This window comes from Poecile atricapillus, chromosome 3 (genome assembly GCF_030490865.1).
Source record: "Poecile atricapillus isolate bPoeAtr1 chromosome 3, bPoeAtr1.hap1, whole genome shotgun sequence".
Taxonomy (NCBI): domain Eukaryota; kingdom Metazoa; phylum Chordata; class Aves; order Passeriformes; family Paridae; genus Poecile; species Poecile atricapillus.
Genome location: NC_081251.1, coordinates 36,734,167 through 36,759,184, shown reverse-complemented (window position 1 = coordinate 36,759,184; position 25,018 = coordinate 36,734,167). Strand labels below are relative to the sequence as shown.

Sequence of the window (25,018 nt, the reverse complement as noted above, 5' to 3'; positions counted from 1 at the left end):
ATTGAACCAACCCATACCTGACAAAAATTGAAGCCAGCAGGAACAAAATTACAAATTCTGTTGGGTTTTTTTCTTTTATTCATTTAATTACCAGAAATTCCCTGTTTATTCATTTATCCGGTATTCTTTCTCCACAACTTTTCTGTCAACCAGAGAGGTGTTTTTGTGTGCTGAACTGCAGGTTTCCCTGCAGTTTCCCCTCTCCACACAAGATGGGGGAGGTTGTTTTCTTAGTGACACCCAACCCTAAAGAACTCTCAGTCACTCCAAGAGGAGCTCAGGCTCCCATCCCTTACATTTGTCATGAGCTATTTTTACCCTTGCAACATACTATGACAAGTATTATGGCTATGGTCAGTTCTTTCCCTCCACCCTCAAATTCTTCCAAGTGAACTAAAGCCATCAATCCCAAAACATGCTGAACTTAGTTTGACCTCTACCTGTTGAACTGCCCTTATGGATGCATGCAGTAAGTATTTGTCAACAGCTGAGGGGGCACATACTCAGCAAAGGGTCACATAATTCAGGTCTGTGTGCCAAAGGATTTTTAGGGCTGGAAGCGCTTTGGAGCAGGCAGAATGCAGAGGATAGTGCCAGGCCAGCATTCTTTAGGAGCAATTACTCTAGGCATACATCAAACTCAATCACTTTTGCACTCATGGAAAAAGCTGTCTCCCACTTTAAGTTTTAGTGAGGAGGGGAAAAAAACTTCATGTATTTTTTCTTCCCAAGTACCTGATTCCTTGAGGCACTATATAGTTTTGTATTTCTTCAATAAAAACACAGGGTCCTGTTGAACCTGCACAGGTTCATTCAGGACATTCTATAGCTTTACATACCTGATCCGTAGTGTGGCATTACAGCTGAGGATGCTGAGTCTCAGAGCCACAGCTAACAGGAACGGCAAGGCTTGGCCGTGGAGCAAAGTGCACTGTGGCAGCTGCCTCTAAACAAACTGGCTGCTTGTTTGGAGGGCTGAAGGAGTAGAGGGTGCACAGGAATGCCAGCATCTGAAAGTGGGACAAAGTTAGCACTGGCTCCTCCAGGAAAGTTTACCACTCATGGGGAACAGCTAAATTACTTTTAGGGATTATGTTATCTGCTCGCAGCTTGTGGTTTTCCTTTCCAACTGAGATATCTCAGAAAATCAGAGGGTTGAATTACTAATGTGACCACTGTCTCATTTGCTTGAAATCAACCTTTAGACTATAGTTGGAATCCTCTTTGTCTGCTGTGAGGATTTGTGAAGCATGTGGTGCTAAGATAGCAAATAATTTTATAAATTTAAGCATTAGAGAGTTTACGCCAGCTTGAGAGTTCCAATTTGCATGTTTGAAAACTGGTAATATGTATCATAATTAGTGTTAACATCAGTTAACATAATAATGGGTATGTTATTATGTTATATTCCACTTCACAATCCCAGACAATTTGCACACTCTGTGTACAACCTGCAAGTGTGATTCCTTGAGAGGGACTTTCTGACCTGGAGAGTTTCTCTCCATACCTCCTGGAATGTGGTCCTGCTGCTGTTTCTCTTGTGTGGGTCCAGCAACCATGTTGTCTTCAGTTAACTAGTTTCAGTCAGTAAAAATCTGCTTAGAAGAGAAAAAGTTATATTTTTCATCTGGAAACAGTCTTGCAAGACACAAAATAGATCTCTGTTTCCAAAAGTTTACAGTTCCACCAAGATTTTCCCTCCTCCAGCCAAGAATTTGTGCCACTTGCTAGGCTGCCTTTGGTATTTGTGGGACCTTTACCCAAGCTGATGCAATTCACTAAAATGGCACAAAAATAGCTTATTCAGAAAGTTAGGTAATTTCCTGTTGGTTTTGTGAGTTAAATTAGGCAAAGATCCACAAAGAACCAGGACAAGGAAGTTATAGTGAAACTAGGTGTGTGGAAGCATGAGCTGCTCAGCCAACTCTGCCACTGAAGAATCCTACCCTGACAGAGCTGCTGTAAGCATCACTGTCAAGGACAGCCCACAGAACTAAAAATAAACACAGCTGCAGCACATATTAAAGCAAAGTGGGGGGGCTTGGTTGTGAGCAAAGCAAAGAAGCATCTTCACATAAAGTGAAGACTAAGCAAGGCCACAATAAATTTTAATCTGGCACAATAAAAACAGTGCTTCGACTCCTGAAACCAGACCAGTTCAGGAAAGACAAAGGAAAAGGTGTAAAGTTCTTTTCTGCATAAGAAACAGATGCATGTTAATGAAGCTTACATTCCTTGAATAAAGAGCCTTTGCACTCCTATTCTTGTTCCTATTCTGTCTCCTCACCAGTGTGTGTTGTTTGTGTGGAAGAACCACTGGATATTTACCCCAGAGATGGGATGGTACCTTTAAAATTAGCAATAATTTTCTTGCTCCTTATATTAGAAAATTTCAGGTCTTTATTACACTATCATGTTTTTCTAATTTAGGAAAAGGCATCAGTCTTTTAACCTTTTATGTTGATTTGAAAATTCATCGAATATCTTCAAGAGGAAAAAAACATTTATATTCAGTACCTTAATTTTCTATAGGTTGTGCCTCAGGTCATGATTACAAAAATGTTGTATTATAGACAGTCTAATAATTATAAGTCTACAAAATGAAAAACATAACCATAACATGTTGCTTTCTATGACAGAGGAAAAACACTGGTCCATTCTTAAAAAAACAAGGTAAAAAATACTATGATTATATTTTGATTGTGCTAAACAAAATATAATGGAGCATAAGACTGTTTAAAATACTGTTACTATATAGAGGAATTACAACCTGGGCAACATTTCTTTGGAAAAACAAGAACTGTGCATATATGTGTTCATAAATAAACAAGAACAACCTCACAGCTGCTAATTAAATTCATATTCCTGGAATCAGGCTGTAAACAAATGCTTGTATTTTTGTTTTGGAGGGTGGATGAAGTTCAGTAGCTTTCCATTGGTCTAAAAGAAGGAACATCTGTTGTGGCCATAAAAAACTGGATGATCAAGTTTACCACATCCTACATTAGCAGCATTAGGCATTGAGGTTGAAATCCAGATCAGACTGAACTCTGTGAAAGTTTTGCTGTCAAATTCTGGGTGGCCTGGATTTCAAGCCAAAATCCAAAGCTTTAAAAACAATGGTACAATGAGTTTAAAAACAAAAATAGGCTGTTGCTGTGTGTAGGAGCTATGCACTGGCCTGCCGAAGGTAACATTCCAGCCTGGTTTACAAACAGCTTTATATTAGGAAGTATGTATTAAGACATACAATACTACAACAGTGAATCCTATGTTTAAAAAGAAAAGGTCTTCTTTTGTCAGATCACGGTATCAATATTAACACAGAGCAGAAGAATTTTAAGGAATTAGGAAGAGAAATGGCTTGAGTCACTGAAGCATACTGTCTTTTTTAACCATTACTGGATCAAAGATGCCGCTACACGTCCTACAGATTTCTTATTAAGGCGAAAAAATGCAGGGTAAGTGGGTTCAGAGAAGTGAAATCTTCTCCCTTCAGATATATCATTCCCACCACTTAAGAGTTAATCACAGTGAGGTCAAAAATTCAGAGCGTACTAAGACAGAAAACCTGAGCTTGTTGTTCCCTCTTAATATCTGGTTACATCATGTACAATACTCAGAATTCAATCTGAAATCCCTCACACAGTGTGTTCTATTAGCTATTTGACTTCATGGTTAAGGCCTCCCCATTTGTCCAAATACTGTGAACCTGTACCAGAAAGTTCAAAAGAAAAAAAGATGTTCTTAGAGCTCAGACACCCTCACTGAGAAGTCAGCTGTGGCTGTTTGCAATTGCCCCCAGCTATTTTTGCTTGCCAAAGATGCCTGCCCCAGCTCTGGTGGCAGAATGAGACACAATTGCCTCTGAGCTGTTTCAGTACAAAGTCCAACAGCTTAATTCAAGCTGCCCCCACCCCTCTTGGCATTTTATGCTTTAAACACTGGATTTTTTCCTGAAGCAGCTTAGAGTTATCTGTGCTCTGTCTGCTGACTTCACTATGTGGGTGGTATCCTCTGGGAGACAGGCAATAGTATTTTAAACCGACAGTTATTTTCAAAACAATCACTTTGATGCACCATTAGCCCCAGAGGCTGGTATAATCTTTGCCAGCTTCAGACTGGTTTAACAAACAGTACTTTTCTATCTGATGCAGATTTTCATTTGCACTCTGGAAGCTGCAAGAATGCAGCAAGGGCTTAGCTGTAGCTATTTTTTTTTAAATTTTTTTTTTAAATTTCTTTTTTTAATTTTTTTTTGTTCCAGATGGGGTGAGATTGTTTTAACAAGGAACATTAGTTAACTCCAAGAAAAGTTCAAAAATTACCTGCCTTAAACATTGTCAATTATTGCAGAGAGCTCTAGTAAAGAAGACAGGGCTAGATAAACTTAGATTTCTTTCCTTGGTTTGTCTCTCTGAAGACTTACATTAAACTTATCAGCTACTATGAAGTTCTTAGAGGTATGCACAGCATAATGTAAACTGAGAATTAAATTACTGATATCCGAGACTCTTAACACATGAAACTTACTGACTGCTCTATCTTTCATACTCAAATTTTACTTTTGTAGCAGCAAAAAAAGCACCAAATACCAGAGATCTTACCTCAGCAGAAAATGCCTTTGAATCCTTCTCAGTCTTCCAATAAAAAAATCCTGCCTCAACTATGCTCTTTTGTTTCTTACACTGTCACATTTTCATATATTTTAATCTGTGATATGGTCATTATTTCACATTTTACTATAGGTCAATTGTTATATTTGTATAATTTCTGTAGTAGCAGCATCATTACAGTCATATTGCCATCCCAGTTTGAAAAGATTTGTGATGAAAACAATCTGATCACATTTGTGTCTCTGGAAGACAGTTGATGCTAAAACAGCTCCATTACTGACAAAATGAGCTTTTTTATTTATTTAAGTATTATATTTTTATATTATATTTGGTTGTAACTTAGATGCTTAGTTCCTTTCTTCCTCTAAGAGGCATATTTTTCTTATTTAATGTAAGATAAATTAAATAGCATTGATATCTTAAAGACCTAGAAATAAAACAACATACTTTTGAGACAATATTAGTATTGGAGGTAATATAAAGGCTGGTCTTTATTGGAGGCCTCTAAGGGACAGATATGGAAAAATGCCCACCCTGCACAGAATGAATATCTTTTAAGTTTAGCAAATTAGCATAATTTACAAGAATCCCCAATAAGAAGCACAAGTGATGAAATAATTGCCCCCTTTTGGTTCCACCTCTTCTGTAGCCCTCCTTTAGATAGGAACTAAACTATGTTTATGAAAATGCGTCTTGAAGAGCTGGTTTCAACCTTGGCTCCCAGGAATAATCAAGACAAGATAGCGGCCTTGGGCCCCCTAGGCCTTGGAGCCTCTGGAATGTGTTTTGTCTTTCTGCCTTTTTCCCTAGGGTAGGGAAAAGTACTGGAGCTAACTAGGAACTATATAACTATACAACAATAGTCTACAGAGCTACGAATATATATGAAAGGAATATAAAAGCAAAAATCATTCTGGCATCAGCATGACGTACTAACTGGGCAACAAACACAACTAGCCTAGACTGGAAGGAAAAACTGATGATGAGATGTGAAAAGCTTAAGTCTCTGTTGTCGTTCTAATTGGGAACGGCAGGAAGAACGACACGGACTCTCAAGGGAGTCAGAACAGGAGAGAATCTCTAGTTTATTGCTTCAGTCATGTTATATAGACTAGTTCGTAGAAAGTACAGAAAGGAAACTCTTATTGGTTAGTAAAGTGCTACATTACCATCATTGGTCAGTGGGGTTCACCACCCCCTGACTTTCTCCTGCAAGGAAAACACGGGAACAGACAAACAGCACCTGCAGGCTGTTTTCTGTCTTTGAGGATTGTTTGGAATCCTCCCATGAAATTCCCAGGCTAGCTTCTCAGGCAGGGCTGGCAGGCCATGGGGCCTGCAGCTTGCTCCAAAGCTAGCCTCCATACTCAGTGGCTGCTAACTCCCTTTGAAAGCCTGAGGTACCTCACCTTTGGGCAGGAGAGGAGCATGGCAATGAGCAGGGACTGCGGCTTTCCCACTGTACGTGTGCTGGCTGACTCATAGACCACAGCACAGAAAACAAACACACAGAAAGCAGGTAAATGTGTTATGGCCACATACTGCAGCCACTCTGTCCATGAGTGTTAACTGCCCCCCCCCCCCCCCCCCCCCCACCTCTAAAAGAGATTTAGTCTACCCCTGTACACACAAGACCAAATGGTTTCCCTGTTAAATCCTGATAGAGCTGAAACAAGGTCAAAAATTTTTACACAAATCTCCACACATTTAATTGCTTCTCTCAGCTCTCAGTTTAAAAATGGTTAATAACATTTTTCATATTTGCAAATGCAAGTGAAAAATGAAATCTAGACTGTGTTAAACTTTTCAAAGTAATGAAAAAATTTTATCTCTCCTGATGTTAAAATGTTCCTCTAGCTATGCTACTAGTTATTTACATTCTATGCCACTAATGCCACTGGTTATTTACATCCTATGCTGCTAGAAATAGTTTAATTTTGCTATTTATTCAAACAGAAACATAGTTAGGTCCTAGCTCTTTTATTCCCTTGGAGGAAGAAAGTACTTTGCAGGTCTTAAAGTTCTTTATTTTTAATACATTGAGCCTTTGAAGTATTACAGCTGTTTTTTCACAGACAGTATTTATTTCTGGGTTAAAGAGACAGAAGATGACAACCCAAACAATTCAATATACAATTTTGTATTTTTAAATTTATATTTAAATATAGATGGAAATTTTCTTACAAAATTTATGTGAAATCCTCTAGTTTTATATGAGTATACAGTTTTGCAAATAGCAAATATATTTTTTATATTTGCAAATATATATTTTATATTTGCAAATATATTTATTATATAGTTTCAATCCACAGGAATCTTAAATGGATTACACCTGTTAGACATCACAAATTACTATTAAATACTTTGTTGTGGATTTAGTGGTACTGTATTAAGAAGGGAAACCAGCAGCTTACTGTATCTAATTGAAAAATCTCTTTACCCTCAAAGCTTTTATGTTATTATTTTTTTTTTAAATCAGAAGTATGATATATTGCATAATAATAAAAACACTTGTATTAAGTGAGGACATTTTCCATAATACCCTGGGAAATTACATTAAAAAGAGCAATTATTTTTGTTCTTGATATGTACCAATTATGCAACTACAAACACAACAAGCCTTAAGGATGTTCATTAATAATTGCTTAAGATAGAAATTTCAAAAAAATATGTTCAAACCCATACTTTATCTAGTCACAGTGGGAATATGCAAAGCAACAACACAGTAGCTATAACTACTATAGCACACAATGATTTTTGAGTATTTTTAAAAATTTTATTTTTTAGTATCACAAATATAAGTAAACACAGAGTATGTTTGCACTCACCATGTATCCTTCTAGGTTTACTGCTGACAAAAAGAGGTTTACAGGTATAATGAATTTGCAGGTTTGTTGGAACTGATATCAGTTTTCTGGGGGAAAAAAAAGCAGAGAAGTGAAAAAGGAGGAAAATATATTTATCTATAGGGCTACTCAAAATAATAATATTTCTAATTTACAATACTGCGAACTTTGCTAATTTTGTAGAGATATTTCATGAGAGTGCAATTGGATTTCTTCAAAGCAACGTAACACGTGCAGAAATTTGCCAGAATTTCAGGGTCGTTTTGAACTTGTGCAGTCATCACTGTGAAATGAAACAAATAAGTTTTTGTATTTTTAAAATTCAAGGAAACAAAGACATACAGTATATCCAGAAACCAGTGAACAAGAACTGACAATTGCAAACAGTGGAGGTCAAACTGTGCTACTGAATAAGCTCGTCCAATCCATTTTGGTTTCCCCTAATGGTTAAGATTTCAGGGTGAAGTCATACATTGCCCAATGACATCTGGCAAACTTAGGTTATGGTGCTAGTTGCTTCTAGCCCAAGAGGGCTTGATCTTTAGTTACCTCAGCCTGTTTGTTGTTGCCTAGAGTTGAGCTGTTTGTTTTTAAAGCACATTTCAGAGACCCTGAGCTGCAGTTGGTTGGGGTGCTTTATAATCTTGTTACTTTTACAGTTAGTAGCAAGGTGGTCAGGGCCAGTTTCTTTAATTAAAAGCCCATCTCTGACATTCTCAGTCACAATGTTCATGTACCAGTGTCTGTGTATGCTGTACTATGTTTTATGTATGTTTTATATCACATGTATGTGAGCTCCCCTCTCCTTATCAGTGCCGCTTACTGAGTACCACATACCAAGGATATTTGTTAGGAGTTGTGTGCAAAGCCAGTGTTGCACCCATGTGGATAAATGCCCTACCAGAAATCTTCCTCTGGATAACTTGGATGTCATTACTTAAAATCCAGAGCATTAGTTTTTTGAGGTTTTTTTTTTAAATCATCCTCACAGTATGTGGGTAATTCACAATGAAGAGGCACATGGCCAAGGGCTGAGAATGCTGTGCAAGGAACTTAAAGATGACTGTGGATGTGAAATACTCTTCAATTCACATGTTCACCATTAAAGAACAAGAGATGCAAATTTAACTGCAGCCTGAAAAAAACCCACTATGTACCTATCTGGGGACTGATTGCTTTCCTAAGCTTCCAAGAAGACTGCTGGAGAAGCAGAAAGCAGATGGACATGAGCACTTCTTTGTTGAAAGCAGTATTGCCCAGGATTCACCATCAGCAAAAAAATCAGGCCCTTCTTGTTGAGTTCCCTCCCCTCTCAGCCATACTCACCTCTAGTATATTACTTCAAGACCTGCACTCGTTTGCTTTATGTGTTTGAACAAGCTGTTGTGATTAGTAGTCTCAATACTAATAACTCAGTAACTATGTACATGCAGCAGCTAGGTAGAGCAACAGGGTATTAAAAATACATGTTAAACTGAAGGAGACCACGGGGAATCTGGAAACCTGTGTGAGTTTTAAGTGTCAGCAGATGGCACAGCATGACCTACTTTGGAATGAATAAATTAAAAAAGAAAGGGTAAAGTTGCTCTGTCAAGAAGTGTCTGTGCTGGTACTGGGAAACTGCAGAAATGCAGAGCTCAGGGGACCAACAATGGGGTGTCTTGAGGCTACCAGCTGACTTTGCAGCCCAGGCATCATTAGTATGTGTTGGCTGTTCTGTAGCCTACTCAATATGTGCTGGTAATATTAATCTGGGTTTCCTAGCAGCAGGTGCCACTATCATAAGATTTTCTAGCCTGATTACTTTGCAGATTGGCAGAAAGTCCAAGGCCTGAGCAATTCAAAATAGCAAAATTAAATTTCCAGCCCTAGTAATGTCTCTTCTGGAGTCAGGCTGGCTACTGATTCTATGGTATCACATTTTAGTTTTAAAGGGTACTTAAGAAAAAAAGACTTCATTCTCCAAAGAAAAGAATACAGCCCAGTATTTTCAATCAGCACCACACACATAAAAGTGATTGTCATATTTTCCAACTCTTCTCTTATATTTGCTTTAAGGTATACACCATCTATTAGTACTACCACTAATTTCAATGGGAAAATCTCTGAACGGTGCTATTTCTATAGCATCAAGTGTCCTCACTCTCCTTATCAGCTATTTTGTAAAATTCACTTATCTTCATTATTGTATCTGGCCTTTTCCAGAATGCCCCTTAAAAAAGGAACATATAAGTCCTTCTAAAAGTATAAAGAATAAAAACAAAACAACTGGATAACATTGTCTATTGTGAGACACAATGTGCAGACAGGTCAGATGCTTTACTGAGCTCTGCTTGTGGACAATGGATGTGAAGCTCACAGTTCCACCATGTATTCATTTGATTTTATGGACTTGATTTTATGGACAGTTAATGCAAAACTGCTATTTTCTACATGGCAAAGAGAATGAGTTATCTTAAGCCTGCTGAGAATCCTCTTTGTAGAACAATGTAACCAATTAATTATGTAGTATGGATAACTTAGGGGTTTTTTTAATCTCTTCAAATTTTTACAATTTAAATATATATAAACATTCAGTTCAGTTAGGAATACAGTGTGTGTACTTGGCATCCTGTTTGTAACATAAGGATATGCTTTCCCACCAATCTGGGACAAATCCTCTCAAGGGACACTAGACTAAATTACCATTTGATTTTAGATGAAAACTGAAGAATCAAAACACTTTACACAAGACCCATTGTGATTTGTAAAATCTGCTTATTCCTTTAATCCTGTTCATTCTTAAACATTTTATATCTTTCAGCCCTTTAAACTCAATATACAGGTAACAGGGACAGATTGATTTTAAAGCTTTCCCAACCTGTTAGCATTATGGAGATATATTTATACTCTCTGACAGGGAGAATCCTGTTTGACAGGGAAAGGCTGAAGGCATTTAGCCATCCAACCCTCTGCCAGGCTCCATTTCAGATGATCAGAATTGTCCCTGAGTAACCTGGCCTGACCTAGCAGCCACCCCTGCTGTGAGCAGGAGGCAGGACCGGAAGACTCCTGAGGTCCTTTCCAGCCTGAATTACCTTATGGTCAGTTATGGGGAGCTACTGTTTGCATTAGACTTTAATACAGTGAGCCTTAGCAAAGCAATTTTTTTGGAGTGCCACAGGAACTTTCCAAACCTCCGAATGTGCAGATATACCTGCAGCTGTCCCCATGGTGTAGGTATTCAGCTTACATGAGAAACATCTCGGATACCCCACCTTGGAGCCACCCACCTGCCTTGAAAGAGAAGAGGAAATTATTATACCTCATTGATAATCTTCAAAATAAACATCTCACTTCCTACAATAGCTGTGACATCTCTTTCTGCTCCTTCACTTAATACAAACTGTGAGCCATGGCCACTGGAGGTCCCAGGGAGGCACATTGGCACTGCAGCCACATCATGCTGTGTGCACAGACCTTCCCATCTAACAGGCACAAATCCTTGCTGCCCTCCCATGGCAGTAGATCTGATGTCACCTCCTTGGCTGGGGAGCGTTAGAAACCATCAAAATTGATGGCCTGCAGCACACAGTATGTTTCTTCCTGCCTCAAAAGATGCACAAACAGCCCTTTGGATGAGTACATCATTGAGGTGATGGTGTAGGAACAAGACATCCTTCTCACAAGGCAGGTCTCACCCTAGTCCATGGGGTGAACAACACCACGTTTGCTTCCTTAGTGCCTTTTGTGGGATACATGTAATGTAAGGGGAATTAAATTTATGAAGATGTATATCCAGTTTGTGGGGAAATTATTAGTAACTTCATGGTTAGTGTACAAACATAGACCTTTGGTAAGGCCTCGAACAGCAACACAGGTTCAGTACCTGCTTGGTTTTGTTCTTAATTGTCGCATCACTGAGTCCACTCACTAACAGAAAAAATTAGCATGTGTGTGTCTGTAGAGTCAGGTCTTAGACCCATGGTGATGTTTTCTGTAACTGATTATTTTTTGGTGTGCATGTTTGTACTTGCTTTTTCTCAGAAATGTATCTCCCAGCACCTTGAATGTCCTCTCCTTAGTAATGCAGAAGTCCTGCCATCTGGACAGGAGATCCACACTCAGTTAAAATCCAAAGAATGAGAACTGTTCTGACATGTGGTAAAAGTCCCAGGGTGAGATGCACTTTATCCCATTATTATGCAAGACTAAATCATTAATTAAACTTTATTTAGCTTCCTGGCCAGGATGTCCCTAAATTTTCATCTGTTACATATCTCATTTGCTTTTAGATTCTGTGCTTAGACAGGAACACTCAGTTTACATGTAAAATATAGAAAAGTTCTTATGAAATTACTTTGAACAAAGCCCTAGATTCACAAAACCCTGTCAGCACCACTTGCTTTTTGAGGAGATGGTAGGAATAATGCTGGCTTTTGAATGTTTTATTATATTTATTCTGATTATATCATTCAATTTACAGTGATATTTTTTATTCTTCACATGACTAATTTGGTAGCACAAATCCAGAGTTGTCGGAAATCTGCATGCAAAGAAACTATTCTTAAATATGAAAAACGGTGTTGTGAGGTATCTAGATATAAGACCAAGCAACATAGATGAACACTGTTTACAGAATTCCATCAAGGATGCATGACTAAGATGTAATTTCTGCTATAAAATATACTTTAGCTTTCCTGAAGAAGTGCTGTAATAGTAGTGTGTTGGGTTTGCCTGTCAGAGTATAGATGACACTGTGACACTTCCACAGCTGAGATTTGAGAACTGAGATGACAGTCTCAGTTTCACTCCAGATCATTTCCAAGATGCTGTAGATTAATGGAATAATCAAGGACAAGGTCACAGTCTGAGTCATTGCAGGAAGGGCCAAAGAATGTGGAAAAATTGGTGACAAGCTCCCAGAAAAGGTCCTCAGGTTCAAGAGCTGGTGTTTCTATTGTCAAGAGAAGATCTGTCCTGGCACAGTGACACTCCAAGACCTCCATGTCGTGAGCACCTCCAGAACAGAGCTGAGGCTAAAACATCAGGACTTGCAAAATCTGTCAAAAGCTTTGCTAATTAAAAAAAAAAAAGCAAAAAAAAAAGAAGCCAATTCAACAAAAGGCCAAGCTGAGTGAGTATGAAATAGGATCCATGCTCTGAAGCGCAATTAGCTCATTTGGGTCGAGTGAACAGCTGGGTTAGTTTCATTAGGTATTGTTAAAAGGCTTAGGTTAATCACAGTGGAAGGTGATGCACAGGTAAATTAGACAAGTAATCATCTGGTATCTCATATAGAAATTCTATTTTAAAAATCAAAAGTACATTCAGTTAAAAGTATTAGGGACATTTTGATAAGATCTAATATTTTTTTGTTTTATCCTTTGTAGAGGAGGATTTTCAGTTGTGATAATGTATGGCTTTTAGGCTTTGAACTGAAATGTTAAACATTTTAACTGGTGTTAGTTATAAAGGATGAGCACAGTCCAAGCATACAATTTGATTGGTTCTATCTTCAGAGTGAGATGGTATACTATAAATAACTTGTTTACAACAATTAGGATGCTTTTAATAAAAAAAAGGAACTTCTAAAGGCCTCCTTTTTTCTTAAATATTTTTTTCCAATTGAGTAATAGCTCTCATTAGCCATGAGGTTGCCTGTACGTTCATGTAGCAGTGAATCTTTAATTTGTCACTTAATGGGCATCTAGTCTACAAAATGTACTGCTAAAAAATACTGTGAAAGTTAAAATCCATCAGGCCTGAAAAGTATTGTAACTTATTCACATTTATAAATACCATAATTAACCAAAGTAATTACAAAAGTTTTAAAAAAGGAAAATTTGAAAGAGAAATGAAAAAGCATTGTATTTTATACTACTCTGTAAGAGTTTACAGGAGATTTCTTGGGAAATATATGACTCGATACCTGTCTCTTCTATGTTCTGACTAGGTTAGTACAGACAATATGTACTGGCCTAGATAAATCAGTGATGTTCTGAGAAACAGAATTATTTATAATCTCCTCCAAACCTGTAAAAATAGTTGCCAGAAATATATATGTCCCTTTCTGTTTGCTGACTGTTAAGTTGAAGGCAGGGTTAGACATTTGTATCTAACTTTTTTGGCCCTTGATTTATGACATATTCTACACTGTTTATCCTGTGATAAAAGGACAGGATAGAGAACAACAACATACAGTTTTATTTATTGAAATTTCCTGCAAAGTTCATAAATTTGCAGAAGGAAATGTGACTTTTCTAAATTTTTTAAGCCCCAGGGATGCATTCATTAATATGTCATGAGCTTGTCTTTTACAAAAGACACTATTTTTAGTGCATTTTGTACATGGTGCCAAAAGTGCACCGGATGTTTTCTTTTAGAAATTAAGGTTTCCTGTCCAATCCACTTGTTCTAATCTTCAGCTGCCTTTTTGGTAAAACATGAACTGAAGAAAAACAAAAACATTAACTGTTTTTTTTTGTTTTCTTCTATTCCTTTTTGGCTGCTATTCTTCCATTGTTCTGACACACCAGTACAACAATAATTCAAAAATATTTTTGCCTAATAAATCACTGTCTGTTATTCTCTACAAATAAATACATTACACTGAGCCACAAATACAGATTGAGCTGCTGCTGGCTGTGTTTTCCATCTGCAAAGCCTTTCCCCAAACTGCCTGACGACATCACATAGATTATTCTGACTCACAAAGCCTCTGCCTAACGCAGGTATTAGCAGCAGCAGCAAATATTAGCAGTGGACATCAACTCGATGAAGCAGCAGAGTAAAGCAGATATAGAAAATTTTAAAGAGTGGTTGAGCGTGCATGTGATGAAAAATAAATACAGGGAAGGATTGATTTAATCTGTTTACATAACTGACTTAAAATTAACTTGCAATTAGGCCCTCACCAAGAATTACTCAGTGATTATACCCTCCAGCTGCCTAATACAAGCACTGGTTCTGGGCAAGGCAGTAATGAGGAGGGATGAGTTGCTGCTCCCCAAACCTTTCGAGGCCACCCCTGTGGGATGCCAAAGTAAGCCACTAGAGGGAAGTCAGCCTATGCCCTAGGAGGCCTTGACACTGGGTTTTCCCAACTGCTCACTTCCTTGGACCCTTAAGCATAGCATACATAAAGTTGTATGCATGTGCTTTAAAGACACCGGCGGCAGTAACTCCATCTGCTGAAGCAAATGTACCAGTGTTCTTTCGCTTTGCATATGCACATGGCGCATTTAATCTTTCCTGTCAGTAGTAATGTGGTTTTTTTACCTTTTGTCTGTTGATTCTTTTCTTTCCTCACCTCCTCTGTGTCTACCTGGTGCCAATGCTCCCTGGAAGTGAACCAAAAATTACTGAGTGCGTCCATGGTTACTTTGTGTGTAAAATGCATTCCTTACATTTCTGGCACGGAAATTAAGGAAGGTTGGAGGTGTGCTAGAGGTCCTTAAAAAGCGACGTCAGGGAGGCTGGCTGCAGCTGAGGAAGACAATATGGAGAAAGCTTTCTTCTCTGTCAGCAGAGCTCCTTCCTCTGGTCATCAGGTGTCGGCTTCCCACTCCTTGACCTTCTTCAGTATCTCACTGAAAGAGAGAAAGCACATCCTTCCCAGTCCCAAGAACATTGCCCACATCACCATCTCAGAGGTGTTAAAAGTGAGCAAAGCCCTTCCTAAGAAAATTGTGGCTAAGATGGCATTTGAATCAAGGCTGCAAGACTTGACCAAGATTACTTTTACCCTTCCCCCACATCTTCACACTGTTTTCCCATAGTATTTGAAAAGTAGGGCATGTATGTGTTAAAAATCGTATAAACATGCAACAGTTTGGAAGACTGGAAATAATCAGTTGTAACAGCAATGCAGGTTAGCTTTTCCATGTTGCCACAGGGGAGAGGATAAAATCAGGTTGTGTTGCCGGTACAAAAGTTTCTGTTTTGTCTCAAGGCTATTTAGGTGTAATAAATTATGTGTAAATAAAAATTCGTAAAGATATAAATAAGATGTATATGTATTGAAATAATAAAAACCCAAAGATGTGTATATAAAAAGGAAAAAACCCTTCTTCCAAGCCTGGCCGGGAATCTTTCTCCGAAGGCAAAGGATTGCAGCCAACACCCAGATAACGAACATTAGCTCGGAAAATAGACAGGACGAGAGCCATCAAGAAAACAAAAAGACTAGCTCGGAGGAGGAACCCAATCCCGGACCAGACCGATGTCCCTGCAGATCTCGGTTGGGAAACAATCAAAGTCGACAAAGACGAGCCTCAGAAAAGTATCCGTCGCTAGTCCTGAATCGCCCACCTGTCAGACCAGTGTTGGAGATGCAATCACTGGAGACAAAAGGGAGGACTTTGCCGAGATTTCCATCGGCACCAACCCCGGATCACACCACTTCTGCCTTGATAACCCAAAATTAAAATACATACAGAGTCTCTTTACATATGAGGAGACTCTGTCCGGACACTGGCTAGGTCTATTTTTCCAAGCCAGGAAATCCATTCACCGAACAATCAAGAACACTTGGTGAATGGAGCCTGCTTGGAATTTTAGCCTGAGGACTTAAAAATCCTATAAAACCCCAAGCCTGAGAGCGCTCAGACGTGGATTTGGGAACCCTACAGCTCGAGCGTAGACCCTGTCCACCCAGCGCTGCGCTGACCATTTTTTATTGTGTTTTTTTTCTCTCATTGTTATTCTTTGTTGTTTATTAATAAATTTCTCTCTTTGATTTTATCCCAAATTTGCCTTTGCATTTATAACATAGGGGTCCAGGCTGCCCTCTCACTGAGTACTACTTCTGGGGCTGTGAAGGGAAAACTGGAAAACCTGGGGGTTTTTTGGAAGGCTGCCGTCTTTAAACACTCTGAAATACATGGATATAGCCATCGGCATTTTTCAGAACATTACTGGGGCTGGTGGGTATGTGATCCAGATAGGGGCTCACCAGAACTGGGGATCCTAACCTGACCCCTCCTTTTACCCCAACACTTCTTAAAGACAGAAATTTCAATGGGTATGTTGCTTGTTCATTTTTGTGTACCCAGCTATGGCTCTCCAGAGCTTCAGCATGTATTCCCATCAGTGTTGTAGTCAGAAAAAGAAAAGAAATAAAAATTCATAACTGAGAAATACAGAGTGAAAATGGAAAGTGTTGTAAATAGGAGTTCAGTTGAACTAACAGTGTTCAGGCACAGTTAGTTTATCAGAGTTATCTCTCTGGACAAAGTAATGGCACCTGTGTTACCAGTTTCTCTTTATTAAAGTTAACTTACATGTGGCAAGAAGTCACATGGCTGCTGTTGAATTCAGTCTCAATGGTTATAAATTTGAAAGACTACCCTTAACCAAAATGAGAGAAAACACAAAGGAACAGTGTAAACTCTTACCCTAAATCACCTACAACACAACCATGCAAGAAATGTTTGGCTAACCATGGAACTAGCACTGAACACTCAGACAGCCACCGTCTTACAGCAGGAGGCTAAGGAGTTTTGGACACGTGCAGCAAGCAGGCTGTACATGTGACAGGCTCTCCAACAGCAGACCCAGCCTAGAGAATTAGATAAAAAGCCCTGGTTCATGAGTGTCAGAGCTGCAGACTGCATTTTCATCTTCCTGGCATGTCCTCCTGCCAGTGACCAGTCCAGGTCAGACCTCTCAGACTTCCTGATTCTGAGGAAACAATTCTTAAACTCTTAATTGTCTGGGATTTTGAGTTGTGTTTGACAGATTAATTCTACAGTATCTGTGTGGACCAGTACATCAGTAGTTTCTAGTCCTCCAGGATATCAAGTGAGGTACGTTATGGTTACCAAGGCTTGACAGATCAATTCATATCAGGTTGACAGGAGAAAACTCAAGAGAATTATTGCCTCTTGTAAAAATCTAACTGTCCTCTAGGAAAAGGACATATGGTCTTGGAGGAACGGTACCCAGAACACAGCAGAATAAATGTGGCATGCTCAATTTGATTTTTCAGGTGGAAAACCTAAATTAAAAAAAAAAAAATCAGGTGAAAAAACCTAAAAAGGGAAACTGAGAACAGTTAAATGCATTTAGGAGGAAATACAAGAAAAAATACACAGCTGCAGTGGAAAGTAAAGAAAACAGTTGAGCAAAGTGATGGAAATGCTTGAGGTGTTAAAAAGGACTTGGCTGGTGGTAGAGAGAAACTGGATCACTGGCAAATTGCATGTTCTGTCCTCCTGGAGGACGATGCTCTCTCTTGGGTAAGACCAGGCCTCTCTTTCCTCCAGGATCTAATGAAAGGCTAAAGATAAAGCAGATGTGAACTCAAGGAACTATGAAGATACTGTACATATGCATGGCCCTCTCAGCCAGCTGCTGGCGGCAGCATGTATTTTCTAGTGGAACAGCAACAAAATGTTTATTTCTCCCTATCAAAAATATTTAACACTGTGGTTCCTGTTCAACAAGGTAGCATCAGTTTTTCACAGTAAATGTTTACATTTTACAACTTTACCTCTTACATCATAGCCTCTTCGGGTAAGAGCCAGCCTACTCCTAACAGAAAACCATCTTAGAAATTACAACAGAAAATGAATCCCCTTAAAAAGTTCAGTCAAACATATGATATGAAAAAAAAAATTTAAAGAATGCATTGTAAAATCAAAATTCACATGAGCACAAGAAGTTGTAGAAGAAAATAAGGAACGTGTTTAACTGCATAATGGAAGTGTCAAGACTTTCCTTCCAGAACCTGGAGGGAACCTACAAGAAAGATGGATAGGGACTTTTTACAAGAGCATATAGAGACAGGACAAGGTAGAATGGCTTCAAACTGGAAAACAGCAGGATATTAGGATGAAGTTCTTTGCTATAAAGGTGGTGAGGCACTGGAACAGATTATCCAGAGAAAGTTGCGGATGCCCCATCCCTGGAGGTGCTCCAGGCCAGGCTGGATGTGGCCTTGATCAACCAGGTCTAGAGAAGTGTCCCTGGCCATGGCAAAGGGGCTGGAACTAGATGATCTTTAAGGCTCTTTCTAGTCCAAGCCATTCTATGATTCTATGGCTCTATGTAGAAAATAAAGGTGAACTTAATTTTCAAAATTACAATGAAATATAATCTATAATCTTCAGGCTTCATATAATCAACAGAGCTTTGTACTTGATTTCAAAACTGTGTAAAGAAGAAAAAAAAATCCTCAAGTGCGACATTTATCACATGTTTTATAATGCAAAAGCTTAAAAAATAATCTGAAAATTAAGTACTGCTTTAAATGATGTGCCTTGGAAAAAAATACTAATCAGATGAAATAAAATTAAATTTACAGACTCATATACAGATTGCTTAAGTATTCAGCAGAATTCAGCAAAATCTCTGAAGAGATCCTGGTGTAACAGAGTTCAAATTCACATAGGATTTCTAGCTCCTGTTGCATTAGGAAGCAGAAACATTTTAGCCTTAGCAGAGCACCAAGCCAGCCATTATTAATGAAGCTGTCTAATGGACTGAGCTTTAGCCACGCATGAGAGCCCAACAACAGATACTTCTGTCCTCCATGAGAGCTAATTGTTCAGGACCATCAACGCATAACATTTAACTGTTTAAAAGTAAGGTGATAGTTAACTCACAGTTGATTCCCCTGCAGTCCTGCACATCATTGCACTAGACTTTTAAAGAGAGAGGATTTCCATTGTCTAACTGAAGTGCTAATGTTCAGTTTCCTTAATGACCTCAGAAGATTTAATAAGCAATTTATTTAATTCAAGTACAGCTGACACATGACTAGCTGATAACATATCCACTAATTTTGTGCATTTTCTTCCTTATAGGCTGGTCACTCCCTAAGTGTCATTCTGTAATTTTATGTTACACTGCAAATAAGCCCTCCAAATATGACACTAATGTTTTGCTGGCTCTGAACTCAAAGAGTATGTTCACAGGATACAATGGCTCCTCTTGAGGGAACTGGGATAAGGAATCTGTGAAAGTGAAGGAAATCTTGAGAGTGAAAATCCCTGTAAGATGATAATGTAGAAACACAAAGGAAAAAAAAACCAGGAAAGTGACAGGTTAATTGCAGAATATCGTCCTAAAAATGACCACGTTCTGATTTTCATCTGGTGTTGTTGAAGTGTGTGTTGCACTAAGACTTGATATACAAACCAGTCCATTGTGCAGGAAGGGGCTCAGCCCAAAGATCTCAGGAAGACAGAAACACGAAGTGCTCCAAAATTTCTGCTGGATCATTGAGGCAGACGTGTGCTAAATAAGCTTTGGTTTTTTTGCTACTGTTTAGAAAGACCAGATTAGTATCTTACACTTCAGGGTCCAACAAGGTATGGGAAGTTTGAAGTTCCCAACACTTCAGAAGTCTCAACCACCAGCTCTCAAAGAATTGACAGAGGAGCTGAGAACTATTGGCAATTAACATTTAACTGAATTCTTTAACCCTGAGGGATGTGTTGGCAAATCAGGGCAGGAATAAAGAGGTACGTGACATTGATAAATTTTATCCAGGATCAGAGCTAGCATTCACACTGTCAGCTCTGAAGGGTAAGAAGAGGCTGGTGGAAATGAAATAATAATCAGGGGGAAAAAGGACACATCCTCATAAGCAATGCCAACCCACTGGCTGATGGAAACTCCCTCGTCAAGCTAGTTAGCAAGACTCCTCGTGACCAGATAAAATTAACCATCGCCTAAAGCTATGGACAATTGTTAAGGCATTTTGCTTTGCATTTGGGTGACACTCAGGCAAAAGAAACAAAGGGGGATAAAAAAAGGCACAACAGCAGATCAATACAGCATTTACCAAACATAGCAAAAGGGGACTTACTATGTCCTTGAGTTATTCTCAGAGAGATTCCAGTGGAATTTTTCTTTGCCCTAATACTGTTCATTAAAAAAATAAAAAAACCCCACAGACAACCAGGAGGAGTTTTGTTCATTTTTAGAACAGAAGATGGAGGACACTAAATTATGGAGTATCTAGTTTAGGCAGGAAACTTGATCGGTGAAGCCACACACTGATGTCAAGTACACCAATACCAGTCTCTTACAAGACAGTGAACCTCTTAATTGTTTTGGGGTAAAACAAAAATTTCCTATCTACCCTTAGTTTAGAACATTTATAGCTAAATAGCCTATTTTGAAAACTATATAACCAACGTCTATAAGCGAGATAAAAAATCCTTTGTTTTGAGCTTTTGACCAAGCTCATATTATATACATAGCTGTACTAGTGAATCCTGCCAATTGCCCCGTGTGGATGGAATGAAGTGATGCTCTGGACCAAAGCTGCAGCACCAAAAACATACCTAATCTGTATTGCTGCAATTCACACTATGGAGCCACCTCAGCCGGATACAAGCAGCCGTTTTCTTCCTATGGACCTCTCCTCTCCTAGGACACCCAAGTACAGAGATTGTATTTTTTTGGTGGATCAAAAAACTTGAAAATACTTAAATATGCTTTGCTATCTTATCTAAATTTCACATACTTCCTAGTATTAATATTATTTAAACACTAGATTAGTAAAATAATTGCAAACCTGTTACCACCTCAACATGCCTGTCAGCCTAATCCACAGTCCAATTCCTTAAGAATTTTAAGTCGGGAACATATTTTCCGGCATAGCTATGAGCAAGAGAAACCTGGTGAAAAATAAAATATTTGACTTGCTCTATTCATTTCCTGTCACTGCTACTTTTCAATATTGACTCCTTTAATAGCCACTTACTATGAAAATATTTCAGGATAAATTTCAATGTCTAACTGTCCAACTTGCTTGAAATCTGTTTTCAACAAAGAAAACAATCCTAGGAATGACTTGTCACTAAGGTAGCTTTTTTTTTAAACAGAAGGAGTTCTTGGTGAGCACTAATTAATTTTGCCTGAGACAGTTAAAAGACAAAGTATTTCTACTAATGCACTAAAAGGCAAACAAGTACTTTAAATTCACATACTTGAATTAACAGACACACACTCAAAAGAAAAACAGAGACATGTGTAAGGGGAGGCCAAATTGTTTTATTTAATTTTTTAGTGACCAATTGAATTCTTGGCAGAAAGCTCTGCTCTTTCCTTTTTTATTCCTTGTTTTTTTTGTTGGTTTTTTTTTTAACTTCTTTAAAGAAATCAGCAATGCTCAAATTGGTGGGTTGGAATTTTAGTCAAATTCCAGTTAATTTTAAAAAGAACAGATGAACAGGAATTCCAGATAGTTTCCAGAGCAGAGGGCAAAACTTCACATTTGTATGAAAATTCCACGTTTATACTTGATTGGGAGACAGAATGTCAAACTATTGTCAGTAGTGCACAAATAAAACATTCACATTTGATCTGGAATCTTAATCAGAAAGCTGTACTCTCCTTCGAAAATTTTCATTACCTTGTGCAAAGCAAGTCAAGTCTTCATGTGTCAAGCACACACGTAAAATTGTCCATATTTTATATACAAGACATCTACCAATCAGGCAGTGCAAAATACATCCTTTCATAACAAAACTAAAATGTACCTCTCAAAGTATGAACAAGAATATACACATAATACAAGATGTACACTATTTACACAACCATAAAAAATATAATACAAGGATTTTTTTTTTTATGTGATTATAAGACTTGACAGTCTTTTGCAATTTTTGTTGCAACAAGGCATGTTTTAAGTTTCCTGGATGGAGTTTTCTTTGTCAATTACTCAAGAGATCTTGGAAACTATGCTTGAACTTTTAGGAGAGTTTTCAAATGGACTGCCATCAATTCCCTGTTTTGGTCAGACAGTTCAGCTGTGCCACCCACCCAGTGGCTGGGAGGCTTTGGAAGGACACTGGGAGATGGTGGGTCACTAAACTTTGCCCCAGCGTAATTTTCTTTTTGGCTCACTTCATTTAGGGCGATAGGTTTCTTGGACTTGGCATTTCTGAAGTTCTCTGTGTTTTTAAGTGGCTTTTTCTCTTGCTTCTGAACTATTTCCGGCGACACAGAATCCTGCCAAAAGTTCTCTATCTTTTTCGCCGAGGCGATCTTCGTCACTGGCGTGTTACACTTACTCTTCTGCCTGTTAATCTTTGGTTGTTCACACAGGTGTAAGCTGTGAACGGGCTGGCCGTAGGAGACGGCCGCCTTCTCTGTCTTTCCCATCTTGTTTTTTAAGAACTGCGAAGACAAAGAAAAGTCACGTCAATCACGACCACACTCCTCCGCGTTTCCTCACCGCCCCTCACACTTGGGGAGGCGCCTGGTGCCACCTCGGAAAGGGGAAGGTTACCGAGAAGCCTTCTCCCCGCTATTTCTTGCTTATCCCCACAGCTCGTCCTACCGCTCGGCTGGGACGGACGGCCTGAGGGCGCGGAGCCCCCCCCCGGCCGCCATGGGGCGCTGCGCGTCACGCACGTCCCGCCTCCGGCGAGCGCGGGGCGGGGGGCGGGGCTGGCGCGCGGCCAGCGGCAGGGCTAAATCTGGCTTGTTGCTGGGGCGCAGCGCCGGGCGCCCATTGGCGGGCGCCGGGCAGCCAATCGCTGCCCGCGGTTCGCCTTTCAGCCCCGCCCCGCCCCGTCCGAGCGTAACGGAAACTCTGCCACCCCCCCGCCCGCTCCCCCCCTCGCCGCTCTGAGGGGGCGCGGGGAGGGGGTGACCCGCTCGCTTTTCCCCCCCATGCCGACCACCCCGAGGGAAAGGGAAAATGGTCGCCCGGCTCGCCGGGCACCGGGAGAGGGCTGAAGTGAGGAGAAGTGGCGCAGCCTTGTCTTTACCTCCTTCCTGAGGGGTTTGCCGGGCGCGGGTCTCGAGGGGGCAGGCGCTGGGGGCTCCTCAGGGGGTGCGTCCGTCACCAGGTCGGTTCCCAGCGGCGTCCTTCTCCCTAGCCCGGCGCGGTGCTGTTGGTACTGCTGGTAGCGGCTGGGCACGAGCCCCGCGGGGCCGGGCCGGATCTTTCCCTTCCTCCGCCGCACCCTCTTCAGAGCGGGACGGGCGCTGCCCCCCGGTCCCGCCAGGCAGCAGCTGGGCTGGTTCTCGCAGTTGCTGTCCCCGCGCCGGAGGCGCTGGAGCAGGGCGGAGGGCGGCAGCCGCCGCGGGTCTTCGGTGCCCGCCGAGATCCGAGCCAAGAAGGGCGGCGGTGCCGTGGTGGTAACCATGGTGGGACGTGGGTACCCAGAGTTGTACCGGGGAGAGGGGTCGGGCCCAGGCGGGCACGAGCGGGTCGGGTTGCTGGGGAGGGTCTGCCCGGGCTTTGTGACGGGCTAAGGAAGTGGTGGCGCAACCGGAGCCGCCGCTAGGAGAACATGGCGGGGGAGTGAGAAGAGCCGCCAGCAGCTCCCCGGTGTTGTTACCCGGGCGCGACCCGCCCACTTCCGCCCCCGCGCCAACCGCCGTGCCCTGACGGCGCCAGCACCGCCCCTCCTCTCTGCCCCCCGCCAATCGCGGTGGAGCGGCGGTCTCTCCGCCGTCGCTCCAGCCAATCGGAAGCGACACAAACACTCGGGGCCACGCCTCCCCTGGGACCGCCCAATCCGGGCGGGCACGCCCCCGGTCTCCGAGTCACGGGCTCGCAGTGCGCTGCGAGCGGGCGGCGCTCCACCGGCCAATCGGGATCCGCACGAACAAATGAGGCCACACCCCAGCGGGCCCCGCAGCCAATCGCGGGAGACGTAAACAGGCGTCGGCGCGCCCCCCTGTGGGCGGTGGCGGCAGGCGGGCACGCGTCGCTCGCCATGGAGGAGCCGGGCCCGGCCGCCGCGCCGCCGGAGGGGCGGGGGCGGGACGAGCGGAGCCTGGAGGCGCTCAGCCTGGCTGGCGGCGGAGGAGCAGCGGCGGTGGGGCGGCAGCTGCCGGAGGGGCGGCGAGCGACTCTGGCGAGCGCCCTGGAACTGGAGGGGACGGTGCTGCGCGAGGGGCGCCTCACCCAGTTCGTAGCCAACAACCTGGAGCGGCGGATCCGGCTGAGCGGCGCCCCGCGGGGTGAACCTCCGGCGGGGGGCGGCGGGTCCTCCATCCCCGCCATCGACCCCGGGGCGCTGCAGGACGTGGTGGCTCTGGCCGGGCAGGTGGCGGCGCAGGTGGACGAGCTGCTGCGGAACGTGCACTGCGGGCTGCAGGCCCTGACGGCGCTCAGCGTCGGCTGCATCCAAACCTACCGCGACGGCGTGGAGAGCCTGGGCGAGGCGGCTGACCTCAGCATCCGCGCCATGTACGCACTGGTGGCGCGCTGCGAGGAGCTGGACCGCGCCATGCAGCCCGTGCCCGCCCTGGCCAAGCGCATCCGTGACATGAAAGGCACGCTGGAGCGGCTGGAGGGGCTCTGCAAGTAGCTGCTCCCGCCGCCGCTCCCCCTCCCGTGCCGGCAGCGGGGGCCTGGGGCTGCTGCTCTGTCGCTCCGGCGGCCCCACCGCTCACGGCGTCCGCAGCTCCCGCCTGCACATCCTCGCTCGCTCCCCCCGTGCGTGACTTGCCGGCATCAGTGGCCAGATCGCCTGTGTTGATCTGGACGAAGGGAAATTTTTGCGACCGACGAAGGAAAAGGTCCCGGTTGAAAACCGCGGGGTAAATGGCAGATGGTGCTTTTTAGCTTCAGCTCCATTAAAGAATTTGGATCCCACA

At 41.7% G+C, this 25,018-nt stretch overlaps 2 protein-coding genes and 1 long non-coding RNA gene across 3 annotated transcripts; 1 reads left to right on the top strand and 2 right to left on the bottom strand.

The window, feature by feature from the left end:
* Positions 1-1,531: 1,531 nt before the first annotated feature.
* On the bottom strand, positions 1,532-14,827 carry LOC131578009 (uncharacterized). The gene is made up of 3 exons (XR_009277356.1): positions 14,723-14,827; positions 7,445-7,530; positions 1,532-1,595 (listed from the first exon to the last, which is right to left on the bottom strand). It is a non-coding gene; the product is annotated as an uncharacterized LOC131578009 (long non-coding RNA).
* Positions 14,828-21,431: 6,604 nt separating this feature from the next.
* On the bottom strand, positions 21,432-23,745 carry PNRC1 (proline rich nuclear receptor coactivator 1). The gene is made up of 2 exons (XM_058834934.1): positions 23,176-23,745; positions 21,432-22,579 (listed from the first exon to the last, which is right to left on the bottom strand). The coding sequence occupies exons 1-2, from the start codon at positions 23,554-23,556 to the stop codon at positions 22,139-22,141; spliced, it is 822 nt and encodes a 273-aa protein (XP_058690917.1). The 5' UTR covers positions 23,557-23,745; the 3' UTR covers positions 21,432-22,138.
* On the top strand, positions 23,555-25,018 carry BORCS6 (BLOC-1 related complex subunit 6). Its single transcript, XM_058835696.1, is given in 6 exon segments — positions 23,555-23,620; positions 23,667-23,738; positions 23,740-23,921; positions 23,923-23,994; positions 23,996-24,118; positions 24,120-25,018. Coding segments are annotated over 6 exon segments (1,125 nt in total). The 3' UTR covers positions 24,730-25,018.

Excerpts from the sequence above, each read along its gene's own strand:
- PNRC1 (XM_058834934.1), bottom strand. The coding sequence starts at position 23,556 with ATGGTTACCACCACGGCACCGCCGCCCTTCTTGGCTCGGATCTCGGCG. Across the intron at positions 22,580-23,175 it reads GCAAACCCCTCAGGAAGGAG|TTCTTAAAAAACAAGATGGG; the intron begins GTAAAGACAAGG and ends TTGTCTTCGCAG.